The sequence below is a fragment of the Ovis aries genome, chromosome 3, assembly GCF_016772045.2.
Source record: "Ovis aries strain OAR_USU_Benz2616 breed Rambouillet chromosome 3, ARS-UI_Ramb_v3.0, whole genome shotgun sequence".
Lineage (NCBI taxonomy): Eukaryota > Metazoa > Chordata > Mammalia > Artiodactyla > Bovidae > Ovis > Ovis aries.
The window spans coordinates 46616800-46640115 of record NC_056056.1 but is presented as its reverse complement, the minus strand read 5'-3'; the positions used below and the strand labels follow the sequence as shown (position 1 = coordinate 46640115).

General features: G+C 36.3%; 1 protein-coding gene and 1 long non-coding RNA gene across 5 annotated transcripts in view; one reads left to right on the top strand and one right to left on the bottom strand.

Annotated features, from left to right (window-relative positions):
* LOC132659393 (uncharacterized) overlaps positions 1–23100 on the top strand; it is a 36153-nt gene extending 13053 nt beyond the window's left edge. Inside the window, exon 2 of the long non-coding RNA XR_009599817.1 lies at positions 1861–23100. This is a non-coding gene — a long non-coding RNA (uncharacterized LOC132659393). The remainder of the gene's footprint in view (positions 1–1860) is intronic.
* Positions 22180–23316, bottom strand: part of XPO1 (exportin 1) — a 42499-nt gene continuing 41362 nt past the window's right edge. For all 4 annotated transcript variants that reach the window (XM_027966715.2, XM_042246014.1, XM_027966716.3 and 1 more), the window contains one exon: positions 22180–23238. In XM_027966715.2, the coding sequence (XP_027822516.1) occupies positions 23092–23238 (147 nt within the window). In that variant the 3' untranslated portion in view covers positions 22180–23091. The remainder of the gene's footprint in view (positions 23239–23316) is intronic.

The window sequence follows — 23316 nt, the reverse complement described above, 5'->3', positions numbered from 1 at the left end:
AAGACCCTGACACATATCTCTGTGTACTGTTTCACTTATTCTCTTAGGATAAATTCTTACAAATGGAGTTACTGCCTATGACCATCTTCAGATAGAACCTTTGTGTTCTGGATGTTTGTTTTCTATCTCCTTTATTCACTTCCTTTCATCTCTGAAGACTGGAGTGCCCACGTCTCAACCAATCTTCTCATTTACTTTCTAGGAGATCCCACCCAGTTCCACAGGATAAAACCTATATCTCCTGCATTGGCAAGCAATTCTCTACCACTGTGCACCTGGGAAGCAGGGTAGAGGCCAAGGAGGTGGCTATCTTACACTGTACATGATGGCACCCGTAACAAAGAACCACCATGTCCAAAATGTCAACAGTGCTGTGGTTGAGAAATCTTGCTCTCACTGCTCTCTACCTGGAATGTTCTTCCTCCAGGTAACCACATGCTAGGCTTCCTTCCTTGCTGGTCAAAAAGCCTCCTTATCAGAGAAGCCTTCCCTGACTACCCTCCCTGTGTAAGATAGCAGCCCAACAGTCACCCACTATACCTATGTTATGAATACATTTGATTATCTGTCTTCTCCCTCTATGAGTAATGTAATAAGCTCTGTGAGAGTGGACCTTTGTTTTGTTCCTTGGATCTTGAGCACACTGTAAGCACTCAATTAAATATCTGTTGAATTAATGAATACTTTAAGGTTATATCATTTTTATACTCATCAATAATGAGTCCCCATTGCCTTATACCTTGACTATACTGTCTATATAGTCATTTCAATTTTTTTGTTCCTCATTCTATCTAGCAAGGTTTTTTTTTCTTGAAACTTCAGGTGTGTCATTCAACTCTTACTTCAAGTACTTGTAATCATCCGATGGTAGAATAATAATTAAGATTACTATGAAACAAACAAAAAAAGATTACTATGAAACACAGTTTTAGGGCAAATTTCTAACTGGGAAAAATAAAACCTGAAATTCTAAATCAAGCAAGGAACTTTCAGTGTACCAGGGCTATTGCTAAACTTCACTATATCAAATTGCCATTAGAATAATATGAGATAGTTTTCCAGTAATGATGAAAAATGTTTCCTCATTTTAAATTGCAAGCTAATAACATAGTTATATATCACTTCCTTTGGGAAGCGTATCTCCAATAGAATTCATGTAGCTCCCAGAATATTTGGTTCATATTCCTTATTGCACATTATCTTCTTCCATATCTGCCTTCCTCTTTAAAAGTGAGAGTTTATCAATGACAAGAAGTATATCTTATTTAATCTTTATCTCAGGTGTCTGACACATAGTAGGTAGACATATAATACTATTTTGAAAAATCTCTGTATGCCATTCAATAGGGTATTGAAGAAAGTTCATTTAGTATACTGGTGTCAACACACTGCTATTTATAAATCACATTACTGTTCTCAATATTCACTACCCTGTCTTCCCCTAGGTAAAATAATTAGTTTTCCCTGCCCTTTCCAAGTGACTTACGATGCATGCTTATGGGAAATGTTTGCCTCAGGAATCTCACCAATTTGAAACAGTGATCATGATCATCACTTGTCCCTTGCTATACAGTGCCTATAGGTCAATGCATTCGCTAAACATGCAACATGACTCTCTAAATGACCTGGAGCTGAAATGTCTTGGAAAGGAGATTGAGATACATACTTTCTTAGGTATTTTCTTTACAATCTGATTCTAAATTATGAAGTATAAAATGTTCTGAAGTCACTGATGTATCTTACCTATTTTCTATAAAGTCATGGTCTTTGTACATTAGGAAGCAGAGATATCTTTGATAACTTAAATTCAGAATAAGGCAGAACATAAAATTAAAGTGTTCTACCCTTTTATATCTGCAGATGGTGACTGCAGCCATGAAATTAAAAGACGCTTACTCCTTGGAAGAAAGGTTATGACCAACCTAGATAGCATATTCAAAAGCAGAGACATTACTTTGCCGACTAAGGTCCATCTAGTGAAGGCTATGGTTTTTCCACTGGTCATGTATGGATGTGAGAGTTGGACTGTGAAGAAGGCTGAGCGCCAAAGAATTGATGCTTTTGAAGTGTGGTGTTGGAGAAGACTCTTGAGAGTCCCTTGGACTGCAAGGAGATCCAACCAGTCCATCCTAAAGGAGATCAGTCCTGGGTGTTCATTGGGAGGACTGATGCTGAAGCTGAAACTCCAATACTTTGGCCACCTCATTCGAAGAGTTGACTCATTGGAAAAGACTCTGATGCTGGGAGGGATTGGGGGCATGAGGAGAAGGGGACGACCGAAGATGAGATGGCTGGATGGTATCACTGACTCGATGGACATGAGTCTGAGTGAACTCTGGGAGTTGGTGATGGACAGGGAGGCCTGGCGTGCTGCAATTCATGGGGTCGCAAAGAGTCAGACACGACTGAGTGATTGAACTGAACCCTTTTATATCAAGATGTGGTATCTAACTGTACTTCTGCCTCTCAATCCATTCTACAAGGCTAGGTTATTATGTGAGGTACTTCTAGATATTACTGCTTAGTTGATGTCCAAGACAGACTTGTAAGTGTCAAAATTCATCTGTGATTCAGGAAACAAAACGAGTTTTATTTCATCTGACTTTGCTAGGAGACACTACCCTGGCACCAGCCACTAAAAGATAAAAATAATGGCTCTTTCAATTTGACTATGAAACAACTGAAAGTTTAATAAGTATATCTCACTTCTGAACAACATTTTGAGGACCATTTATGACAGGTATTAACATATATACCACGACCCAAGTTAACAGCAGAGCATGTTCCATGAATTGAACTTTACCAAACCAACATTCGCCCTAGAATTTGCCACATGGTTCCCTCTCCTTTCATCTCTCTCCTCATTCCTGCACCTTTTGTCTTAATTATTCTTTTAGCTTTCATGCTCTCACTCTATGCCTTCCCCCCACGTACACATTTTCCAGTATATTATTTTCCTTGACTGAAGCCTTAAATATTCTCTTCATATGAACATAACCAAAGTTTTCTTGAGCTTCCACAGATATGAAACTCTCTTTTTTTTTCTTCCTTTGATTTTATTGGAAGCTTAATTTAAATTCCTTTAAGCTACAGCTTTTAAAAAAAACCATTATCAAAAAATGTTTCTCAAATGCTGTCACTTGTCTGTACTTGTGTGGGACTGGGGGGATGAATAGAAGTAAAGGAGGCAGGCACTTTCAATGAACTCAGCAAGACCATACTTTTGGAGATTTATTTTTCTTTAGTATAAGAAGTCAAGGCAAGTTAAATGGGAAGCAGAACACCAGGAAAGTTATAACAAAATATTCATGTAAGGATCCACATAAAGGCAGAGTTTCTGTCAAGGGTACTTACTGAGTCATCTGATATTTAAATTATCACAAGCAGGGACTTCCCTGGTGATCCAGTGGCTAAGACTCCACACTCCCAATGCAGGAGATTCAGGTTCAATCCCTGGTCAGGGAACTAGATCCCACATGCCGTGACTAAGAATTCATATGCCGCAACTAAAGATACTTCATGTTGCAACTACGACCAGATGCAGCAAATAATTTCCAAAACTGTCAAAAGCAAATTTTCCCACTACAGATGTGCCTGTATTGACCAGGGCATAATAGATAGCAAGATAAGAAATAAAGCATAAAACAGCAGTATTTACACAGGAATAGTGAAACAAAGTTGTAAAGTGGAAAATCCAAAAACAGAACGTATATCTAAGATTTTATTATGAGATGGCAGAAGTGATATTTGGACAAATGTGTAGTCATTTGGAGGGAAAAATATTCCCTACCTCACCTCATTTATCAAAAATGCAGAGTTAGACTACTAATATAAAGGCACTAAAAGAAAATTTAGGGGAATATTATATTATCATAGGTTGTTAGAGGCCTTTTACTCTAGGCATGACATGAAAAGTATAATCTATAATCTGATTTGACTACATCTTAAAATTTTTATATAACTATCATAAAAAAAAATAGAAAGAAAATGACAAACATAAAAAACAAAGTGGAACAAAAACAGGTTGGCATAAGATGGAAGCATATTTTTAAAAGTTAAATTCAACCTCATTCATTATGAAAGGAAAAATTTTAATAATTTCTAGCTTGTGCCTAGGTATAGAGAAATCACAAACTATTATTGGTTGAAACACAAAATTGGTCAGCTTTTCTGGAGAGAAGCTATACTAAAATATTTAATGTTTATATATAGTTTGACCTAAGAAAATCATATCTAATAATTTATCTAAGGACAATTAGCAAGCTAAGACTTGGCTACAAGAATGCTCATCAAAGTTTTGTTTAAGTGAAAAAAACCAGCAACCATCTAAAAGTCCAGTAGTAACGGGGAAATTATACTGTGTCCATGCAGGGAAATATGATGTAGTCACTAAAATAGTTTTAGGGAATTCCCTGGTAGTCCCATAGTTAGATCTCCGCACTTACACTGCAGGGGACGTGGGTTTGATCTCTCGTCAGGGAATTAAGTTCCCGCAAGCCATGTGCACAGCCAAAAATAAAATAAAAAATAGTTTTTAAATGGGCATATAAGTTCTTTTAAAGTTATCAAACAGTATGAACTATATTGTTCTACTTTATTTAAAAAGAAGTGACAGTTGCTCAGTTGTGTCCAACTCTTTGCGACCTTATGGACTGTATAGTCTGTGGAATTCTCCAGGATAGAATACTGGAGTGGGTAGCCATTTCCTTCTCCAAGGGATCTTCCCAACCCAGGGATCAAATCCAGGTCTCCCGCACTGCAGATGGATTCTTTACAAGCTGAGCCACCAGGAAAGCCCAAGAATACTGGAGTGGGTAGCCTATCCCTTCTCCAGGGGAACTTGCCGACCCAGGCATAGAACTGGGGTCTCCTGCATTGCAGGCAGATTCTTTACCAGATGAGCTACCAGGGAAGCCTGGTAAAGCCTTTTTATTTGAAAAGACTAGGGGAAAAATGGGTGAACAGTTACCTTTTATTGATGGGATTACAGATAACATTTTGCTTATCTGTATGTGGCACATTTTCTACAATGAAGATATCATTACAGTTTTTAAATAATAGAAGTTCTTATTAATCATAAAGTACACTAATAAAGAACATAGCTTTATTGATGGTCAAGCTGGAATCCTTGTTTCTCATCACCTCTAATCAATATGGCCTTCAGATATCATTACCTACTGCCTCACTTCCACTACCCAAATCTTACCAGATCTTTTTTCAACAATGCCAATCAATAAACAAACATGCAAGGGTAATGGGCACTTTGGGGGTAAATTTTTACAGTCTTGTGCTTGTAATATGTCAAAGGAAGATCATTTCTAAGTATTTATTAGGAATTCCCCTCTACTATATTCCAACACAATAGCTTACAACAAATATATTTTATTAAGCTTCTCTGTGTTAATATTATGAAAATCAGGTGAAAACTGTAGGAATTCCATACAACTCTACCATATTACCATCTGTATGATTTGAGGCAAGTTATTTAATTTGTGTCAGGAGGGAGGGGATATATGTACACAAATGGCCAATTCATGATGTCGTACAGCAGAAATGAACACAACATTGTAAAGCAATTATATTCCAATAAAAATTTTTTTAATTTGTGCCAGTTTCATCGTAAAATGGAAATAGAATCTATCTTCTACAAGAGTTGTTAGAAATTAAATGAGATAGTACATGTAAAAAACTTAGCATGATAATTAGCATATACAAGTGCTCAATAAATGGCACATGTTATCTTAGAAAACATATATATAATGAATGTATATAAATATACATCATGATTATATAGACGATTTCACTGGATAGCATTTTTTTTCACCTTCTGGGTAGCATTTCGATATGTGGACTTCCTCTGATTTTGGTCAGTGGGATACTGATATGATCCCATAGGTGTGTGGAAAGACTGGTGCTTCAGATATCATGTAGGCCAGGATTTTTCATAGTTTTTAAAGAATTGCAAGTCATAGTAAATTTATAACAAGACCTAGAACCAGGATGATCATATAATTTATATTCCTAAATGAGGATGTTTTTAGATTTAAAGGGGTACAGTTGAAAATTACCCTGGGTTAACAGGCATAAACTAGGAATTTCCCAGAGAAACTAGGAAATGTGGTTAACCTCCCACACATCTTACACACATACACAACACACACACAAACATACGTACAGACTTTTCTCTTATGTATGATGGGGTTAAATCCCAGTAAACCCACAGTAAGTCAAAAATATCATAAGTCAAATAGGCATTTATTGTACCTAATCTAGTGAACATCAAAGCCCAGTCTACCTTACATGTGCTCAGAATACTAACATTAGCCTATAGCAAAGAGGAACTAAAAAGCCTCTTGATGGAAGTGAAAGAGGAGAGTTAAAAAGTTGGCTTAAAGCTCAACATTCAGAAAATTAAGATGATGGCATCTGGTCCCATCACTTCATGGGAAATAGATGGGGAAACAGTGGAAACAGTGTCAGACTTTATTTTGGGGGGCTCCACACACCTATCATCACTGCAGATGGCGACTGCAGTCATGAAATTAAGACGCTTATTCCTTGGAAGGAAAGTTATGACCAACCTAGAGAGCATATTCAAAAGCAGAGACATTACTTTGCCAACAAAGGTCCATCTAGTGAAGGCTATGGTTTTCCAGTGGTCATGTATGGATGTGAGAGTTGGACTGTGAAGAAAGACGAGCGCTGAAGAACTGATGCTTTTGAACTGTGGTGTTGGAGAAGACTCTTGAGAGTCCCTTGGACTGCAAGGAGATCCAACCAGTCCATCCTAAAGGAGATCAGTCCTGGGTGTTCATTGGGAGGACTGATGCTGAAGCTGAAACTCCAATACTTTGGCCACCTCATGCAAAGAGTTGACTCATTGGAAAAGACTCTGATGCTGGGAGGGATTGGGGGCAGAGGAGAAGGGGACGACAGAGGATGAGATGGCTGGATGGCATCACCAACTCGATGGACATGAGTCTGAGTGAACTCCAGGAGTTGGTGACGTACAGGGAGGCCTGGCGTGCTGTGATTCATGGGATCGCAAAGAGTCGGATACAACTGAGTGACTAAACTGAACTGGGCAAAATCATCTAACACAAGTCTATTTCATAATAAAATGTTGAATAGCTCATGTAGTTTACTGAATGCTGTGCTCAATGTGTAAAACAGAATGATTGTGTGGGTACAGGATGATTGTCAATTGATTGTTTACCTCATGGTCATGTGGCTTACTGGAAGCTGCGGCCGCCTGCTACCACCCGGAACCATGAAGGAAAACTGTAGCATAAATCACTAGCCCAAGAAAAGATGAAGATTAAAAATTCAAAGTCTGGTTGCTACTGAATGCATATCATTTTTGCACCATCATAAATTTGAAAAATCATAAATGTAGCCATTGTAAGTTGGGGACCATCTATATGTATAATCTATATATAACTGCAACAAGTTTCATGAGAAAATATTTACCCTTACTATATACAATGTAGCCTATATTTCTATTTTATTTTAAAAATTAGTCATTTAAATGACATCAAAAGTACGAGAACAACAAATCAGCAAGTGAGGCTGGCTTCTTCAAATTTAAAACTTTTGCACTGCAAGAGAAACAATCAACAAAACGAAAAGGCAACCTACATAATGGGAGAAAATATTTACAAACCCTATATTGGATAAGGATTAGTACCCAAAACATATAAAGAACTCATCAACTAGATAACAAAAACTAAACATTTGATTAAAAAATGGGAAGAAGAACTAAACATATTTTTTTCCAAAGAAGGCACCCAAACAGTCAACAGATAAATGAAGAGATGCTCAACATCCCAAATCACCAGGGAAATGCAAATCAAAACTGCAATGAGATAACATTTCAGATTTCTTAGAATGGCTATTGTCAAGAAGACAAGAGGGCTTCCCCGCTGGCTTACTGGTAAAGAACCGGCCCACCAATATAGAAGACTTGGGTGCAATCCCTGGTCCTCAGATCCCACATGCTGTAATAGAGCAACTAAGCCCATTTGCCACAACTACTGAGCCTGTGCTCTAGAGCACGTGGTCGGCAGCAAGAGAAGCCACTGAAGTGAGAAACCCCCGCACTGCACATTAGAACACAGACAGTAGTTCCTGGTCTCCACAAATAGATAGAAAAAAAAGCCCATGTAGCAAGGAAGAACCAGCACAGCCATAAATAAATGAAAGTATTTATTAAAAAGTAAGCTCCCAGAAATGAATGGGGTGTTTAAAAAAGAGAGAGAGAGAAGAGGCAACAAGTGTTGGTGAGGATGTAGAGAAAAGGGAAACTTTGTATACTGCTGGTGGGAATGTAAATGGGTTCAGCCATTATGGAAAACAGTATGGACTTCCTTAAAGAATTAAAAATAGATCTACCTATGATCCAGCAATTCCACTTTTGGGTATAAACCCAAACGAAACGAAAATAGGATGTCAAGGAGATAAAAGCACTGTCATGTTTTCAAAGCCTTATTCATATACATGTACACACACGTATTAAAGTTATTAAAAAATCAGTCATTTAAAAAATACTAAATTGATTTATCAACCTTCTACAAACTAATTTTGAAAACACCAACAAAGCAACACTCTTGGGACTTCCCTGGCAGTCCAGTGAGTCTGCACTCCCAATGCAGCGGGCTCAGGTTTGATCCCTGGTCAGGGAACTAGGACCTGTATGCCACAAGTAAAGGTCTGGAATGCCACAGCCAAGATCCTGCATGCTGCAACTAAGACCTGGCATAGCCAAGTAAAAGAACATAAATAAATAAATAAAAGTTTTAAAAGTCAGTTTGTTAAAAAAAAAAAAAAAACTCTAATTTTTGCAGATAATTAAACTGTCAGTTTCCTTGTTTTTAAAAAATTTCTGTAAAATATTGCAATAATTAACACAATACCCATTTATCAACTATTCTGCTCTTTTTAATCCTTTATCCATATTTATTTTTCTTGATGAAACAAAACATCAAACCCCCTATACTGAACAACTTTTTTACACCTTTATTCTCCCAAGTAATCATAATCTCTTATCTAAATTTGGTATTTTCCCAGAACTACACGTCTTTATATTACTAATACATAGCATTATACGAATTAAAAAATATAATACAACAACTTGGCATATTTTTCAAACTTCAAGTAGATGGTATGCGTGCGTGCTAAGTCACTTCAGTCATGTTTGACTCTGTGTGCCCCTATGGACTGTAGCCCGCCGGGCTCCTCTGTCCATGGGATTTTCCACGCAAGAACACTGGAGTGGGTTGCCATGCCCTCCTCCAGCGGATCTTCCTGACCCGGAGATCTTTTATTTCTTCTGCTTTGGCAGGTGGGTTCTTACCACAAGTGCCACCTAGGAAGCCCACATAGATTGCACACTATTTTGCAAATTGAGAATTTTCACTCAAGTTTTTTTCAAATTCATCTTAGTCCATTCATTGTTAACTATGCATGGTATCCCAGTATATGACTATATTACAATTTGTCCATTCTCCTATTGGACACCTAGTTTATTTCATTTTTGGTGTTAGAAATAATAGTACAATAAACATTCTCATACAACTCCTTGGATATGTGTGCAAAAGAATCTCAGAAATATATACCCTCTTCAACTTTTCTACATATTGCCAAATTGCTCTCCACTGCGAATGTGCTAATTATACTCACAGCAACAAGCATGAGATTTCCTGTTTTTTTCACATCCTCACCAAACTTGGTCTTTTAAGACCTTTAATCTTTGTGTGAAATGCTGTCTCATTGTTTTAAATTGTACTTTCAAGATTACTACTGAGATTGAGCAACAGAGCATTCTTAAAAGACTTAATGCTATTACTTTCAGACAGAATTCTCTAACATCAAAGCATCATTTTCACACCTTATTTGTAATCCTCTTTGATGCTTACACATCGGTCTTCCTCCGCTGGACTCCACTGCATTCCTAACAGTGGTGGGAAGAACACATAGAGCCAGGCCAGGATTTGCCTCCTAACTGCTCTATCATTCCTTCATTCTGTCACCATGGGCAAGTGAAAACCTGACCTGCTTAGATTCCCTTCATCTGTAAAACAGGGATGAGGGCATCTCACAAGGTTCTTGGACAGGATTAAATGTTATAGCAGCTTATAATTAGTGATCATCAGATCCCCAACAACTCCCACCCTTGCTATATAGGATATATAGCCAATGAGGATAGCCAATGAGGGAGAGAAGAGCCACTCTCTGCCTCCATGTATTCCCTTCTGTGTACTGTAGACACATCACACCACTCCGTGCTTTGGGGCATTCACTCTTGCTGTTACCTCTGTCTCTTTGCCCTTTCTGCCTTCTCCACAAAGCTGACTCCTTGGTTCTCGAAGGCTAAAGTGTCCCTTGCCTTCCCCATCACCCCCAGTCAATTCTGGATTAGATCCCCGCTTTCATACCTTATCACAACTTGTACACACTCCTTTCATAACACTGAGCACTTTATTTTTTTTGTATCTTTGATGGCAGGGAGGCCTGGTGTGCTGCAATTCATGGGGTCGCCAAGAGTCAGACACGACTGAGCGACTGAACTGAACTGAGGGCCCTAGGTATTTTACTCATCATTGCAACTCTAGCAACTAACAGGACCCAGTACACAAAAATCAGACTCAGAATTTGTAGAATTTAAAAACATTTACTCACTAAACATTTTCCTGAACTTCACCTCCTCAGAAGTACCAGGGGCTCACAATGCCGCCATGGTGGCCTGGCTACAGCCATAAGACCACCAACCCACTTTTGGGTTATAGAGAATGACAGCAACTTGCATTCTGTTCGACAAGTTTAGAAGATAATGGGACACTGTGAAATTGCTTTCTAATGTGTGCCCACTATTAATCAACAGATTAGAAAGATCCTTGAGTGAAGTCGCTCAGTCATGTCCGACTCTTTACAACCCCATGGACTGTAGCCCACTGGGCTCCTCTGTCCATGGGGATTCTCAATGCAAGAATACTGGAGTGGGTTGCCATTTCCTTCTCCAGGGGATCTTCCTGACCCAGGGATCAAACCGCATTGCAGGCAGACTCTTTTACCCTCTGAGCCACTAGGGTAGCCCTAGCAGGCCAAAGATCAGTCTGAAAGATCCCTATCAGACTGAAATAATAGCAAAGAATCTTATGAAAGGTGAAATTGCACTATTTAAAAAAATTTTTTATCTTTGTAGCTGAGTCAGATGGAAAAACGCTAAATGAAAGGAAGGTAATCTGCACTTACCTTCTGTCCTTGAAAATTCTCAAAACATTCCAGGCAACAAAACACCTTTTCAAAAAAAAAAGAAACAGTAATTCTCATAAATGCTTGTGAAGGAAAATAAAAAATACAGTATTTCTGCCAAGCCAGGAATGATATCCAAAAATTAATGAATTAAAATATATCCCTTTTTATTGCCTAAACTAAAAATACATAATTATATAGTACCAAGTTAGGATACAATCATGAAATTGTCCTTATAATTACCAAGTCTTTGATTGATTTTAAGAAATTTTTGGTGTTAGTTTTTATTTGATACAACTGTCACTTAGCTAAGTAAATGTAGACCTACAGAGATTTAAGAGACTGTTCCAATGTCTTCCCTATTAAACTGAGTCAGTAGCTGTATTAAAAAGTTTGAGAATTTATCTCTGTTTTGCTGAACTACCCTATAAATTACTTTGAAAATTTTCTAATACTGAGGTTTTGTATGTTTAATTTCTCTATCAGGTAAGTCATAAATTTATTTATTGGAATTCCATAATTACTTAGCTTAGTAATATTATTTTTCACTAAGCTTCAATCCACAGAACATGCTAATTATAATCTGGCCAAGATTTTGGACCCACTGTTGAAAGAAATGCTCATTGTATTTTTCAGTTCACTTTAATGATCAAACATGTTTATATATATGTAATTTTGATAATGTTTTATATTTCATATTTCATCTATATAATCTTTCAATGTCTTTGTTTCCTTATTTTCTGTATTTGTATATAATCATTTAAATCAATTATTGAATTAATCTATCAGCTTTAATAACTCAAACTGGCTTATAAAGCCAAAAAAAAACTGACATGTTAGAATATGTTATTTATTAAAGTTGAATCTTTTAAATTTTATTTCCCAAAGTCTCCAATTGCATAATTTCATTTCTTTCTTTCTTGGTGGCACTGTGCAGTTTGTGGGATTTCAGTTCCCCTACCAGGGATTGAAAGCAGAGAGTCCTAACCACTGGACAACCAGGGAATTCCCCACAATTTCTAAATTTTCTAAATTTCTAAACTAAATATATGAGGCTTGATTCAATTTCTAAACTGCTTTTTCAGCTCTTGTACTACAGGTTACCCGTGGAAGTCCAAATATTCTTCCAATTTTTAAATTATTTTGATTATTCAGTTATTATTTATTATTTCAATTCCCTACCTTTCAGCCATATAATTTCTTTGATTGATCTTTTGATTTGATATAGAAAAATCTATCTATAGTGATTTACATTTTTAAATCACATCATCCAGAGATAGTTGCATACAGTAAATTAGTGTTAGTTTAAAATTAGGCAGTTTTGTTTGATGAAATGCTGTTGTCATGAAAAAAATTATTTTAAAATACTTAATAAAATAGAGAATGGGAGAAAAAAAAATAGAACAAAATATCCAGAAAATTTTCTAAGCTTTTGGTTACAAGTCCAGACTTTCTCACAAGTCTGTACTATATCCAATTTGAATTTTATGTAACATTTCCTATTGAACTTATTTTTAATATACTACCAATAAGTTTGATCTGTTATTTCAGATGTTTCTATCATGTCCATAAGATCATTAAAAACCACTAGCAGCTTTAAAATTTAATAAATATTAGTGATTTTTTCTAATTATTACAATTCACTTATAAAACATCTGAAATGTCATCAATGACAAAATTTTACCACTTTGATATATATTTTCCTAAGTTTTCACATTTCAGTAGATGTTTGGCAAAAAGCAGAACCATTATCTAGATCATACATAATATGTATATGTTCTGCTTTTTCCAAGTCTTTAAAAATATTTTATACCTGAAAATGTTACAAGTTTTTAATTATAGAATTAAAATAAGTTGATGGTTGTAAATGTCTAAATATATTTTACATATTAACGTAAATACACGCAATTTTTCTTGATTTTTAACTCTTGAAAGTTATGGTTTCTAATCGTTTATTGTACATACAGAATGCATGTACAGAAACATGCTATATCTTAACTGTTATTGTATTTTCAATTGTTTAATTAATATAAAAATGTACATATTAAATCTTCATTTTGATGAGTTAAGTTGTATTAGTACCCATGTAGTCACTATTACATTAATTTTACAAAAATGCAGTTGGAGGTATTTACTCCTTTGTGTCTGGCTTCATCTACATAATGCTTTTGAGATGTACCCTTTTGTTGCATACATAACTAGTATTTTTTTCTGTTATTGCTGAATAATAACATGATATTGTTTTTATTTTAAAGAAGTACCCTACTGATAACTGCAAGTTTTAAAACTCATAAGCTGTTAACAATTGCCATTTAGATGGAATATGTGGTTACCCACTCGTGTTCTTGCCCGGAGAATTCCAAGGATGGAGGAGCCTGGTGGGCTGCCGTCCATGGGGTCACAGAGTCAGACACGACTGAAGTGACGCAGCAGCAGCAGCATCAGCAGCACTTTTAAACTATTTTGAATTGTATCTACATTTAGGTAAACCGCAATAAGCAATATATAGTAACAATGTAGATTGTTAAAACAATAGTCATTTTTCATTCCAGAAATACAGCTAATTGCTTTATTATTGTACCAATTGTTCCACAGTATCAAAAGACACTCTGGACTGTTCCTATTTCGTATGGTGTCCCAAAATCAGGCTTCAGTTCATCATTAGTACTCTCTCCCTTTTCTCCTCCAGCAGATTCAAGTTTATATTTTAAAAGACAGTTATGAAACTTTTCCAACTTTGCTGTCTTAATATCCTGGGTGTTTGTTTTTAATATTATGTTGTAAGGTATCCAGTGTATACATATGAAAAATTACAAGAAAAATAAAACCAGAGTAAAAACTTTATTTAGGAGTAGCAGCAACTATTATACATAATAAATGATAAGGATAAATAGATCCTTCTAAAGGGCAGGCTTCCTGTTGAAATGAACTGAACTGCCAGAAATGCTGCAAATGTTTCTCAGATGTCACTATCACAGGAGACCCATTTATCAGTGATCATCATGGTATCTTAGAATAATTAGCTTGAACTAATGCACTTATAGAATTTATGTAATTTTTCACATTACACCAAGTAAAGCCATACTTCAGCCTATATCTATATCCATTAAAGTTACAAACACACAAACCCATTGATACAACTATTTCACTTCTGGAAATTTATCATTTGTATATACTCACACATGTATAAGCTTCTTTAGTAGCAAGAAATTAGCACTTATTTCTGGACTGAACACTGTTCTCAATTCTTTATATGTATAAACTCAGTTAATCCTCATAACCTTATGAGGTAGGTATTATTCCCATCTTACAGATGGGTAGGTATAACGTTATGGGTTAAGTATTACGTGCAGGTACTTTATGGGTGGATGTTATTCCCATTCTATAGACTATACGGTAAAGTTATTGACAGTATATTCTTCTAATGGAATATAACACAGCCCTAAAAAGTGAAGAGGAAGCTCTCTAATACTGATATGGGGCAATAGGCCAGATATGCCACCTCACTAGGTGAAAAAGCCCCGTGTATGTCAGGTATTATCTGTGTAAAAACTGCATCAAATTAGAGACCTGAAATTATATACAAAACTTAGGGGACATATGCATTTGCCTAGAAGGAGAGTTACTAACTTTCATTACATTTTCCTCCAAACTGATTACGATTCTCCAGGCTGAGGAATACATATAAATTGTATATATACTAGGATTACATCTATCTATAAAAATATGAATAGGAAAATATGAAATATATGCAGTGGAATAATAGCATCTTACACTAAAACTCCAGATGGGCCAATTATTAAAATGATTACAAAGGTGGAATCTAAAAATCAAAACAGGGACTTCCCTGGTCATGTAGTCACTAAGAATCCACCCAGCAATGCAAAGGACATTTGTTCAATCCCGGGTCCAGAAGATTCTACATGCTGTGGGGCAACTGAGCCCGTATACCACAACTCTAGAGCCCATGCTCTGGAACAAGTGAAGCCACCACAAAAAGAAACCTGTGTGCTGCAGTGAAAAGCAACCCTCACGCACTGCAACTAGAGAAAGCTCACAAGCAGCCATGAAGACTCAGCACAAAGAATAAAAAGATAAAAGAAAAATGAAAGCAAGATAAACATAAAACAGGAACAGACTTGGAGTGAAACAGGTGAAGGGATTCGAGGTACAATCCTCCAGTTACAAAATAAATAAGCCACAAGGATGTAATATACAGCATAAGGAATATGGTCAATAATACTGTAGTAACTTATTAACTCGAAGGCCCACTTGACTTCACATTCCAGGATGTCTGGCTCTAGATGAGTGATCATACCATCGTGATTATCTTGGTCATTAAGATTTTTTGTACAGTTTTTCTGTGTATTCTTGCCACCTCTTCTTAATATTTTCTGCTCTGTTAGGTCCATACTGTTTCTGTCCTTAATTGTACCCATCTTTGCATGAAATGTTCCCCTTGGTATCTTAATTTTCTTGAAGAGATCTCTAGTTTTTCCCATTCTGTTCTTTTCCTCTATTTCTTTGCATTGATCGCTGAGGAAGGCTTTATCTCTTCTTGCTATTCTTTGGAAATCTACATTCAGATGTTTATATCTTTCCTTTTCTCCTTTGCTTTTTGCCTCTCTTCTTTTCACAGCTATTTGTAAGGCCTCCCCAGAGAGCCATTTTGCTTTTTGCATTTCTTTTCCATGGGGATGGTCTTGATCCTTGTCTCCTGTACAATGTCACGAACCTCCGTCCATAGTTCATCAGGCACTCTATCAGATCTAGTCCCTTAAATCTGTTTCTCACTTCCATTGTATAATCATAAGGGATTTGATTTAGGTCATACCTGAATGGTCTAGTGGTTTTCCCTACTTTCTTCAATTTAACTCTGAATTTGGAGCAACCAAGAGTAGCTCCCCTCCTCCACCGTCTGAGGTCAGGGGCGGCAGCCGGGAGGAGCTACCCCATGTCCAAGGAGTGGTCGCTGCGCTGGTACAGGAGGACCTAGAAGAGAAAGCCCTCACAAAGCAACAAAGACCAATTACAGTCAAAATAAATAATCTCCAAATCTTAAGAAAAAATCAGTTAATTAAGCTTTTTGTTCTCTAAATTTACCTCTAATGTATTATTATATTTTGGGGCTGCTATGGCTTAACTACTGAAGTTATTGATAAACAGCTAAGATCCCCAAAGGTCTTTGGAAAGGACTCCTGTGAGACAGGGGCTCTGAAGTCTAAACTTCATGAACCTCATGTTTAATTATTCTCTAAGTGCAAAACTTGATAAGGTAACAGGTATAACCTGACCCATACTGCATATTGAAGATCAGAGATCTTCACAGTGGCTTGCTTACTTCTTTTAGGTGCACAAATGCTTCTCAATGGGTACTCTTTAAGTGCTTTTAAGGGGAATCAACTTCAATATGCGGAGAAGGCAATGGCACTCCACTCCAGTACTTTTGCCTGGAAAACCCCACGGACAGAGGAGCCTGGTAGGCTGTAGTCCATGGGGTCGCTAAGAGTCAGACGCAACTGAGCGACTTCACTTTCAATTTTCACTTTCATGCATTGGAGAAGGAAATGGCAACCCACTCGTGTTCTTGCCTGGAGAATCCCAGGGACGGGGGAGCCTGGTGGGATGCCATCTATGGGGTTGCACAGAGTTGGACATGACTGAAGCAACTTAGCAGCAGCAGCATGTTCCTCAATATGAACTTTATGAAGTGATCTGCCCCAAAAGGTTTCAGCCATTTGCTAGTTTACCTCAATTCTTTGAAATATTCAACCTCCCACTTTACAAAAGTCATAGCTCTTATTCATTTTGTTGGCTCACAGTGTGAAAATTTCCAAGGGACAATTCCAGAAGGCATAGCTCGTAAGTTCCTTGTAAGCAAAGTAAAGGTTTTGGAAGAGGGGGGACTATAACTTTATCATGCTGGTAAAACTGGTAAGGTGTTTCACACTGTCACCTCTCTTTCTTCCCCTTCTTCGAATTCAAAACTCAGAAGAAAAGTTGTGAATACATGGTTTCTTGACATTTGAATGCATAGTTACTGGAATTTTTCTTAGAAAGCCTCTTTCTAAGAATCAGTGAGAAACAGTATTTTCCAAACTTAAAAGCTTTCAGCTTCTATTTTAGAAGTTTCATGAAAGACAATACGCTTTCACAGAACCTCAGCTGGACTATGCAGTGTTTGAATGCATATTTTTCCAAGATTTATCCCAAGTTTTAGAATAATGGATATTCTGAAATGAATCATCTTGATGGAGTAGATGACCAACAATGCAGGCACATTCTAAAATTTATTTGCAAAGGCAGCCTGAGAAACTTATAGTTCAGATTTGCCAAAAACTGTGAATCTTTCCTGAGGTTGTGACTTTGTATCTACTAAGGAACGCTATAGCTACTCAATGATTACGGTTTCTTTCAATCTAGGAAACTCATTAATATTAATCATCTATTTAATTTTCTCATGTGATGACTGAACTCTGAAAAACTCTGGAAGTTCTTTTAAATGATACAAGATTCACACAGCTGCTTCATGGAGACAAAATGACAAAACATGGCTTCAGGTCACCCTGAAGAACTAAGGAGATTGACAACTTGATAACTTAGCAGAGTATTAACAGGTACAATTTATGAACCAACACCATTTCCTACCTTAGCTATATAACTACATGTAGTTGTATAAACAAGATTTGTTTTAAATTAATACATTTTGGAGAGTTTGAATTAATAAAAGGTGAAAAATTAACTATGTTTTTTTAAAAGAATTGTTTCTAAGGGAGTCCTTTCTTTATCTTGATGGTCAGAAAGCACAAGAGATTTTAAATTAAGAGACAAGCAGAGCCTACCCAGCCCAGTGAAAGCAATGCGTAGTCAGCTAAGGCTCTGTATGTGTAAATACTTACACAAGTGGAACTTATTGCACATCACCTCACAGAATAAAGAGGAACATCCTGGGGGAGCAATCTAGTTTACTAAAATCAGGATGATTTTTCTATGTGGCTAGGCACAGATAGTCTAAGTAGTTGTTACATGGTCTATTTTTAACGTTGTAGCCTCTTAACAGCTCACTTGTGATCTAGTTGTAAACACCTTCTGAAGCAGAAATTTTTTTTCTATAGACAGATTAATCATTTCTGCTTAGTCTTTAAAATAAGCAAGCAAACACACCAGTTGTAATGCTTAATGTAACCTAAAGGGCAGGCAGGCTTGTCAACACCAAAGCTCAGGCCTTGGTCCCATCTTTTCAAATGTCTGATTAAGATTCAGACTTGAGGTGGACTCAAGAATACGATTTCTTGTGGGCCAATAGTTTGAAGAACAAAATGGAAAACACACCACTACTTTCTGTGTCTAAGAGCTAGATGAATCACAAAAAGGCCAGAAATACTTTAGGAATGGTTGGTTCTTACCTGATGCAGACATGCAGAGTAAGTCTGGTAATATCTGATCTCAGAACTTTTGAGACAAAGGGAGAAGGCCTACTTTCCTGTCACAGTTGTAGAAAAAAGATGTTCTGGGTCAGGAACTTCAGTTTAGGGTAGCAAGTACAGAAAATTAACGTTCCGTCCACCCATAATGGATCTCTTATGGATAATCCTGCTGGACTACAAAAAAAAAAAAGTGTATCCCAGCTTGCAAGAACTATGGCTTTAACCCTTTTTCACCAAGTAAATAATAGGTTTCCCATATAAACTTTCCCAACTCCTAGGCATGGCCTAACTCCCTCAACTTCTGTAATGCCTCCATTCCTTCAGGTTTTCAAGTCTTCATCTTGGTACGTCAGGATACTAGCTTCAGCAGTTACCTTGAAAATCAACACAGGGCCATTAGTAACAAAGACAAGGAGTGAATGGTTTTGTTTGCCACCTTGTACAGATTTTTTTCTTCAATTGTGTACAGTGAATGACAAAAACAACTGCCACTGTAAGAGGAGCAATTTCTTTGGTATTTTCAATACCTCAAAGCTTAGACTTATTTTCTCATGGAGTCAACTGCCTTTTGTCCTTTTCGCTCAACTTTTATAGTAAGACTTAATTCACTCTCCCCCTTTCTCATTAATAGAACACCAGTTTTATTCAGAGCAGCAATGCATACAGCTTTAGCATGGTATTTCTCAGCTTCTTATTAGGCAGGGTTATGGAAATCAGAATATTCCAAAGTGTTCTGCAACTTTTTCTGGGTCTTAAAAGGGGAAGTTTATTTTCCATGCTGCCCAGGATCCAAGTATAAAACCTGAAATTTCCACAACCATATTTGACCTTGGGGTATAACCCAGGTGCTTGGGGACAGAAAAAAATTTCTAAATTGCCTAAATCTTCTATCATAAAGCTGCACTTCCCAAAGATCTGTACTGGTTCTCTAGACACCACTGACATGAGCACTGCAAAATAAACTACAAGCAACTATTGTATTTCTTGTAACATGAGCAAAAACACCTTAAAATGCTGATTTATAAAGATATTATTAAATATGTAACTTTCGCAAGCTAATAGGGGCTTATTCCCTGTGGACTCTAGAATAAAACAGTAAATAAAAGTAAGTGTACTCTGAGAGCAAAGTTATTGGATAGAGGTGCGCAGGAGGGATTTGTTAGTTGGGAGAGCAGACAATACAGAATATAAACTATGCTTAAACAGGAAAAAAGAGAAGATACTTTAAAATACAGATCTGCATTAGTAACCAAATATTTTTCAAGAAAACAATTACCACTGAAATTAAAAACTACAAATGCAAAAGGCATGAACCTAAAATTGGGTACTCATTTGGGAAAAACACAAACTATGAAAAGCATTCTTAGGAACTGCTGGGGAAACCTAAACATGGACTAGATATATTATGGAATTATGGTTAACTTTACCAAGAGTGTCAAGGATGAAAAGCACAAAAAGTGGTAAGAAACTTTACAACTCTACTCAATTACTGTTCATTTTACCACAGTACTTTAAATACTGAAAGTACTATTTATATTTTTATGTGACTGTTTATAATCCAGACATTTTGTCCTTGAGTTTCTTCTAATCAGAACATCAAAAACTTCTTAACTTTTCTATAGGCTTGAGTCTTCACACATTACAGAATGGAATTGTTGGAAACCTTCCGGAAGGAACATCCAATACATACACCAGCACATCAGAACCATTAATCTCACAGTATTCTAATACTGCATTTTTACCAAGTCTATCCTTGCATGTCTGTTGGCATCAAATCTGCATCCTAGATCCTATCATAGACCTGACTCAATGGCGGGTTGATAGCCACTATAAGTTTGAATTCACTTTCATTACTTTCTGCTTTTTTCCCAACTCTAAGGTATTAATTGCAATATGTATTCTTATGCACCATCAAGAACAAGAAAACACTTTCAACTATGACAACAGTCTTTACTAAAAATAAAAGTTGGTTACAGAAGCCTTTTTGAAACTTCAGTATCAACTTCTTATAAATAAAACTGCACTGCTAGGCATTTGATGAACAATTCTTTGCATTATAGCTTATTGACAGCTTCCCTGCTTAGGTCCCAAAAACAACTTGGTTGCCACTGATGTCAGTAAATATGGAAGTGTGATTATTCTTCCAATGATTATTTACCCCCCCTTATCAAGTTTATATCCTGCTGCCTTCGTATGCCTTTTTGCATAGAAGTAGTATTTTGTTGCTGACCAATCTAAGACACTTTAATACTTTTTTGTAAGACAACTTTAAATAGCAATAAATGCATACAATTATTGAGTTCGCACATGGACAAGCAGGGAAATTTATCAACAGTACTGCCTAGCCACCAGTTTTTAAGGTGCCACAGATCTTCAGAGATGCTAAAATGTTAGAACAGCATCCTACTGTTGATATCCTCTTGACTCAGGAATTAGCTTTTGTAAGACCATTTTCAGTTCAAATGACTTGTCTATGATTTTAATGGGTGTCTAAACCAAGATTCAGACATACTTATAAAACAATTCCAGTTCTCTCTCACAATTTATAACTGAGACGCTGCCTTTTTGCAAGAGTTAAACAACACTGAGCCAAACATTTCAAATGGCCAGTTTATCAGTATGCTTTCTTGTAAAACACGTTGAGGCTGGCCTGATATGATTAACTTTTATTCAAGCAAGAAATGCCCACAATAAGTTTAATTTTCTATTAGCATGTTCTCATTTTGGCCAAAGCTTGGTTTCTTTAACATTCAAAACATATCAAGGTAGGCAATGGGGCTGTAGGGTAAGAAAAGTATACATTACCACTGATGGAAAGCTGATTTCAAATACAGCATATGATTTGAAACTGAACTCTTTTTACTGTTCTAAGAAAACTTATTTATATGCAAACACCAGTAAGAAAATCAAAGCTTTAACAGAGCTAAAGTATTAAACAAAGTACTTCAATATTCCTCTCTGTATATTTAAAACATCTTACTATTTTTTGTTTTAAAAAGACTTTAAAGCATGATTACATTCTACTGAAATAATGCCAATCTTTGCCAAAGACCTATATAAAAAGTTAGGAGAATAGCAATTATATGAAATTGCTGATTCTCCACAAACATGAGGCACTTCAAATGCTTAGGTTTAAGTATATAGAATCATCTAGAAACAGGCTCACTCAAGCTGGTTTCCTTTTTCTATTCCCTTTTCATATTTTGTAGGGAATCTACAGCTTTGTTACCCCCAGCTCCTAACCAGAGGAAAGATGCTTTTTAACTGCAAGTAAAGGTAAAATGTGTGCCAAGCTGTCACAGAAGGGATTGGTTTCTTGGGAACAGAAAATATCTCAGGAACATATTCGTTTTATACAAATGCTGCCTTTACTCAATAACCTTAGAAATAATACTTGGAAGTCAACAGTTATCAAAATTCATTTAAAAATGTTACCTAATACCTAAACATAAATAACCACTTTCATTAATACAGGAATAAGTTTGAGCCAATAAAGGGAAAATAAATGTAAACCAAGTTTATTTTGCTTTTTAAGTAGTGTTCTTAAAGCACTACAGCTTGGTAAACAATGTAAATTAGTATAAGTCATCTCAAAAGCCAGAGTTTTGTTTTGTTTGTTTTTAATGAGTTGTTAAAAAGATGCAGCCTATTCTAACAGGATAAATATTTTTAACCATTTCACTTTGAGTTAATGAAGGCTCACAAATGAGCAACACTCCTCATTGAGGAAAACAAAAAGCTGTTGTCGACAAGCGACAGCACACACACACAAAAACAAAAAGAACTGTGTAAAAATAACTAACTGTGTTCCCATATTTTTTGAAGTCGTTTACAATGGGATGATATGCACATGATCTTGCTGCAAACTTGCCATACAGACTTGTAATACATGTAGTCTAGACAAACAATTCAGTCCAAGAGGTGCTAACTTCAGACAATGCAGCACTATAATCCTTTTAACAACGCAATCTGTTTTACTCATTATCTTTTCTTCTAGACTGAAATACAGGCTAGAAAGAAAATGCTCCCTAATTAAAAATTGGTATTCTTTACAGGAAAAATTGTATACTTTTGCATCAGAATTTACAAGTATATGTTCAAATTGGATTTGCCTCCTCCCCCCATCCCAGCCACAAAATGGGGATGAAGTTAAAATTTTTAAAAATGCCGTAATTTTCAACTTCATGCAAACTAAAGATGACCAAAACAAAAGCTTAAACAATGGAAGGATATTTCACAGAAAATTTCTTATACAAAAAACACATAAGAAAAAGGGCCACTAGGTGACATTTTAATTTACAAATTGGCATCATTTTGGTCGACAAATATCCAGATGCTGTTTTCATCTGCTAACAAGAGTTGCAGAGGAAAAGAAAAAAAAGAAAAAAAAAAAAACCCAGCATGACTTCTGATTTTAATCACACATTTCTTCTGGAATTTCATGTGGATTAAGGATGCCTGGGACAGACATCTGAAGTTTGTGTTTTTCTTCCTGAGCCTGTCGAAGGGCTGTTTCTCGTTCTTCCAAAAAGAGATCCGATGTATCTTCACCTGCAAACTCCTGTGAAAAGATAGTTAACTGTCAACATACTTAGCAATGTAGATTATCCATCAATCGTTGGGCTTATATATATAATAA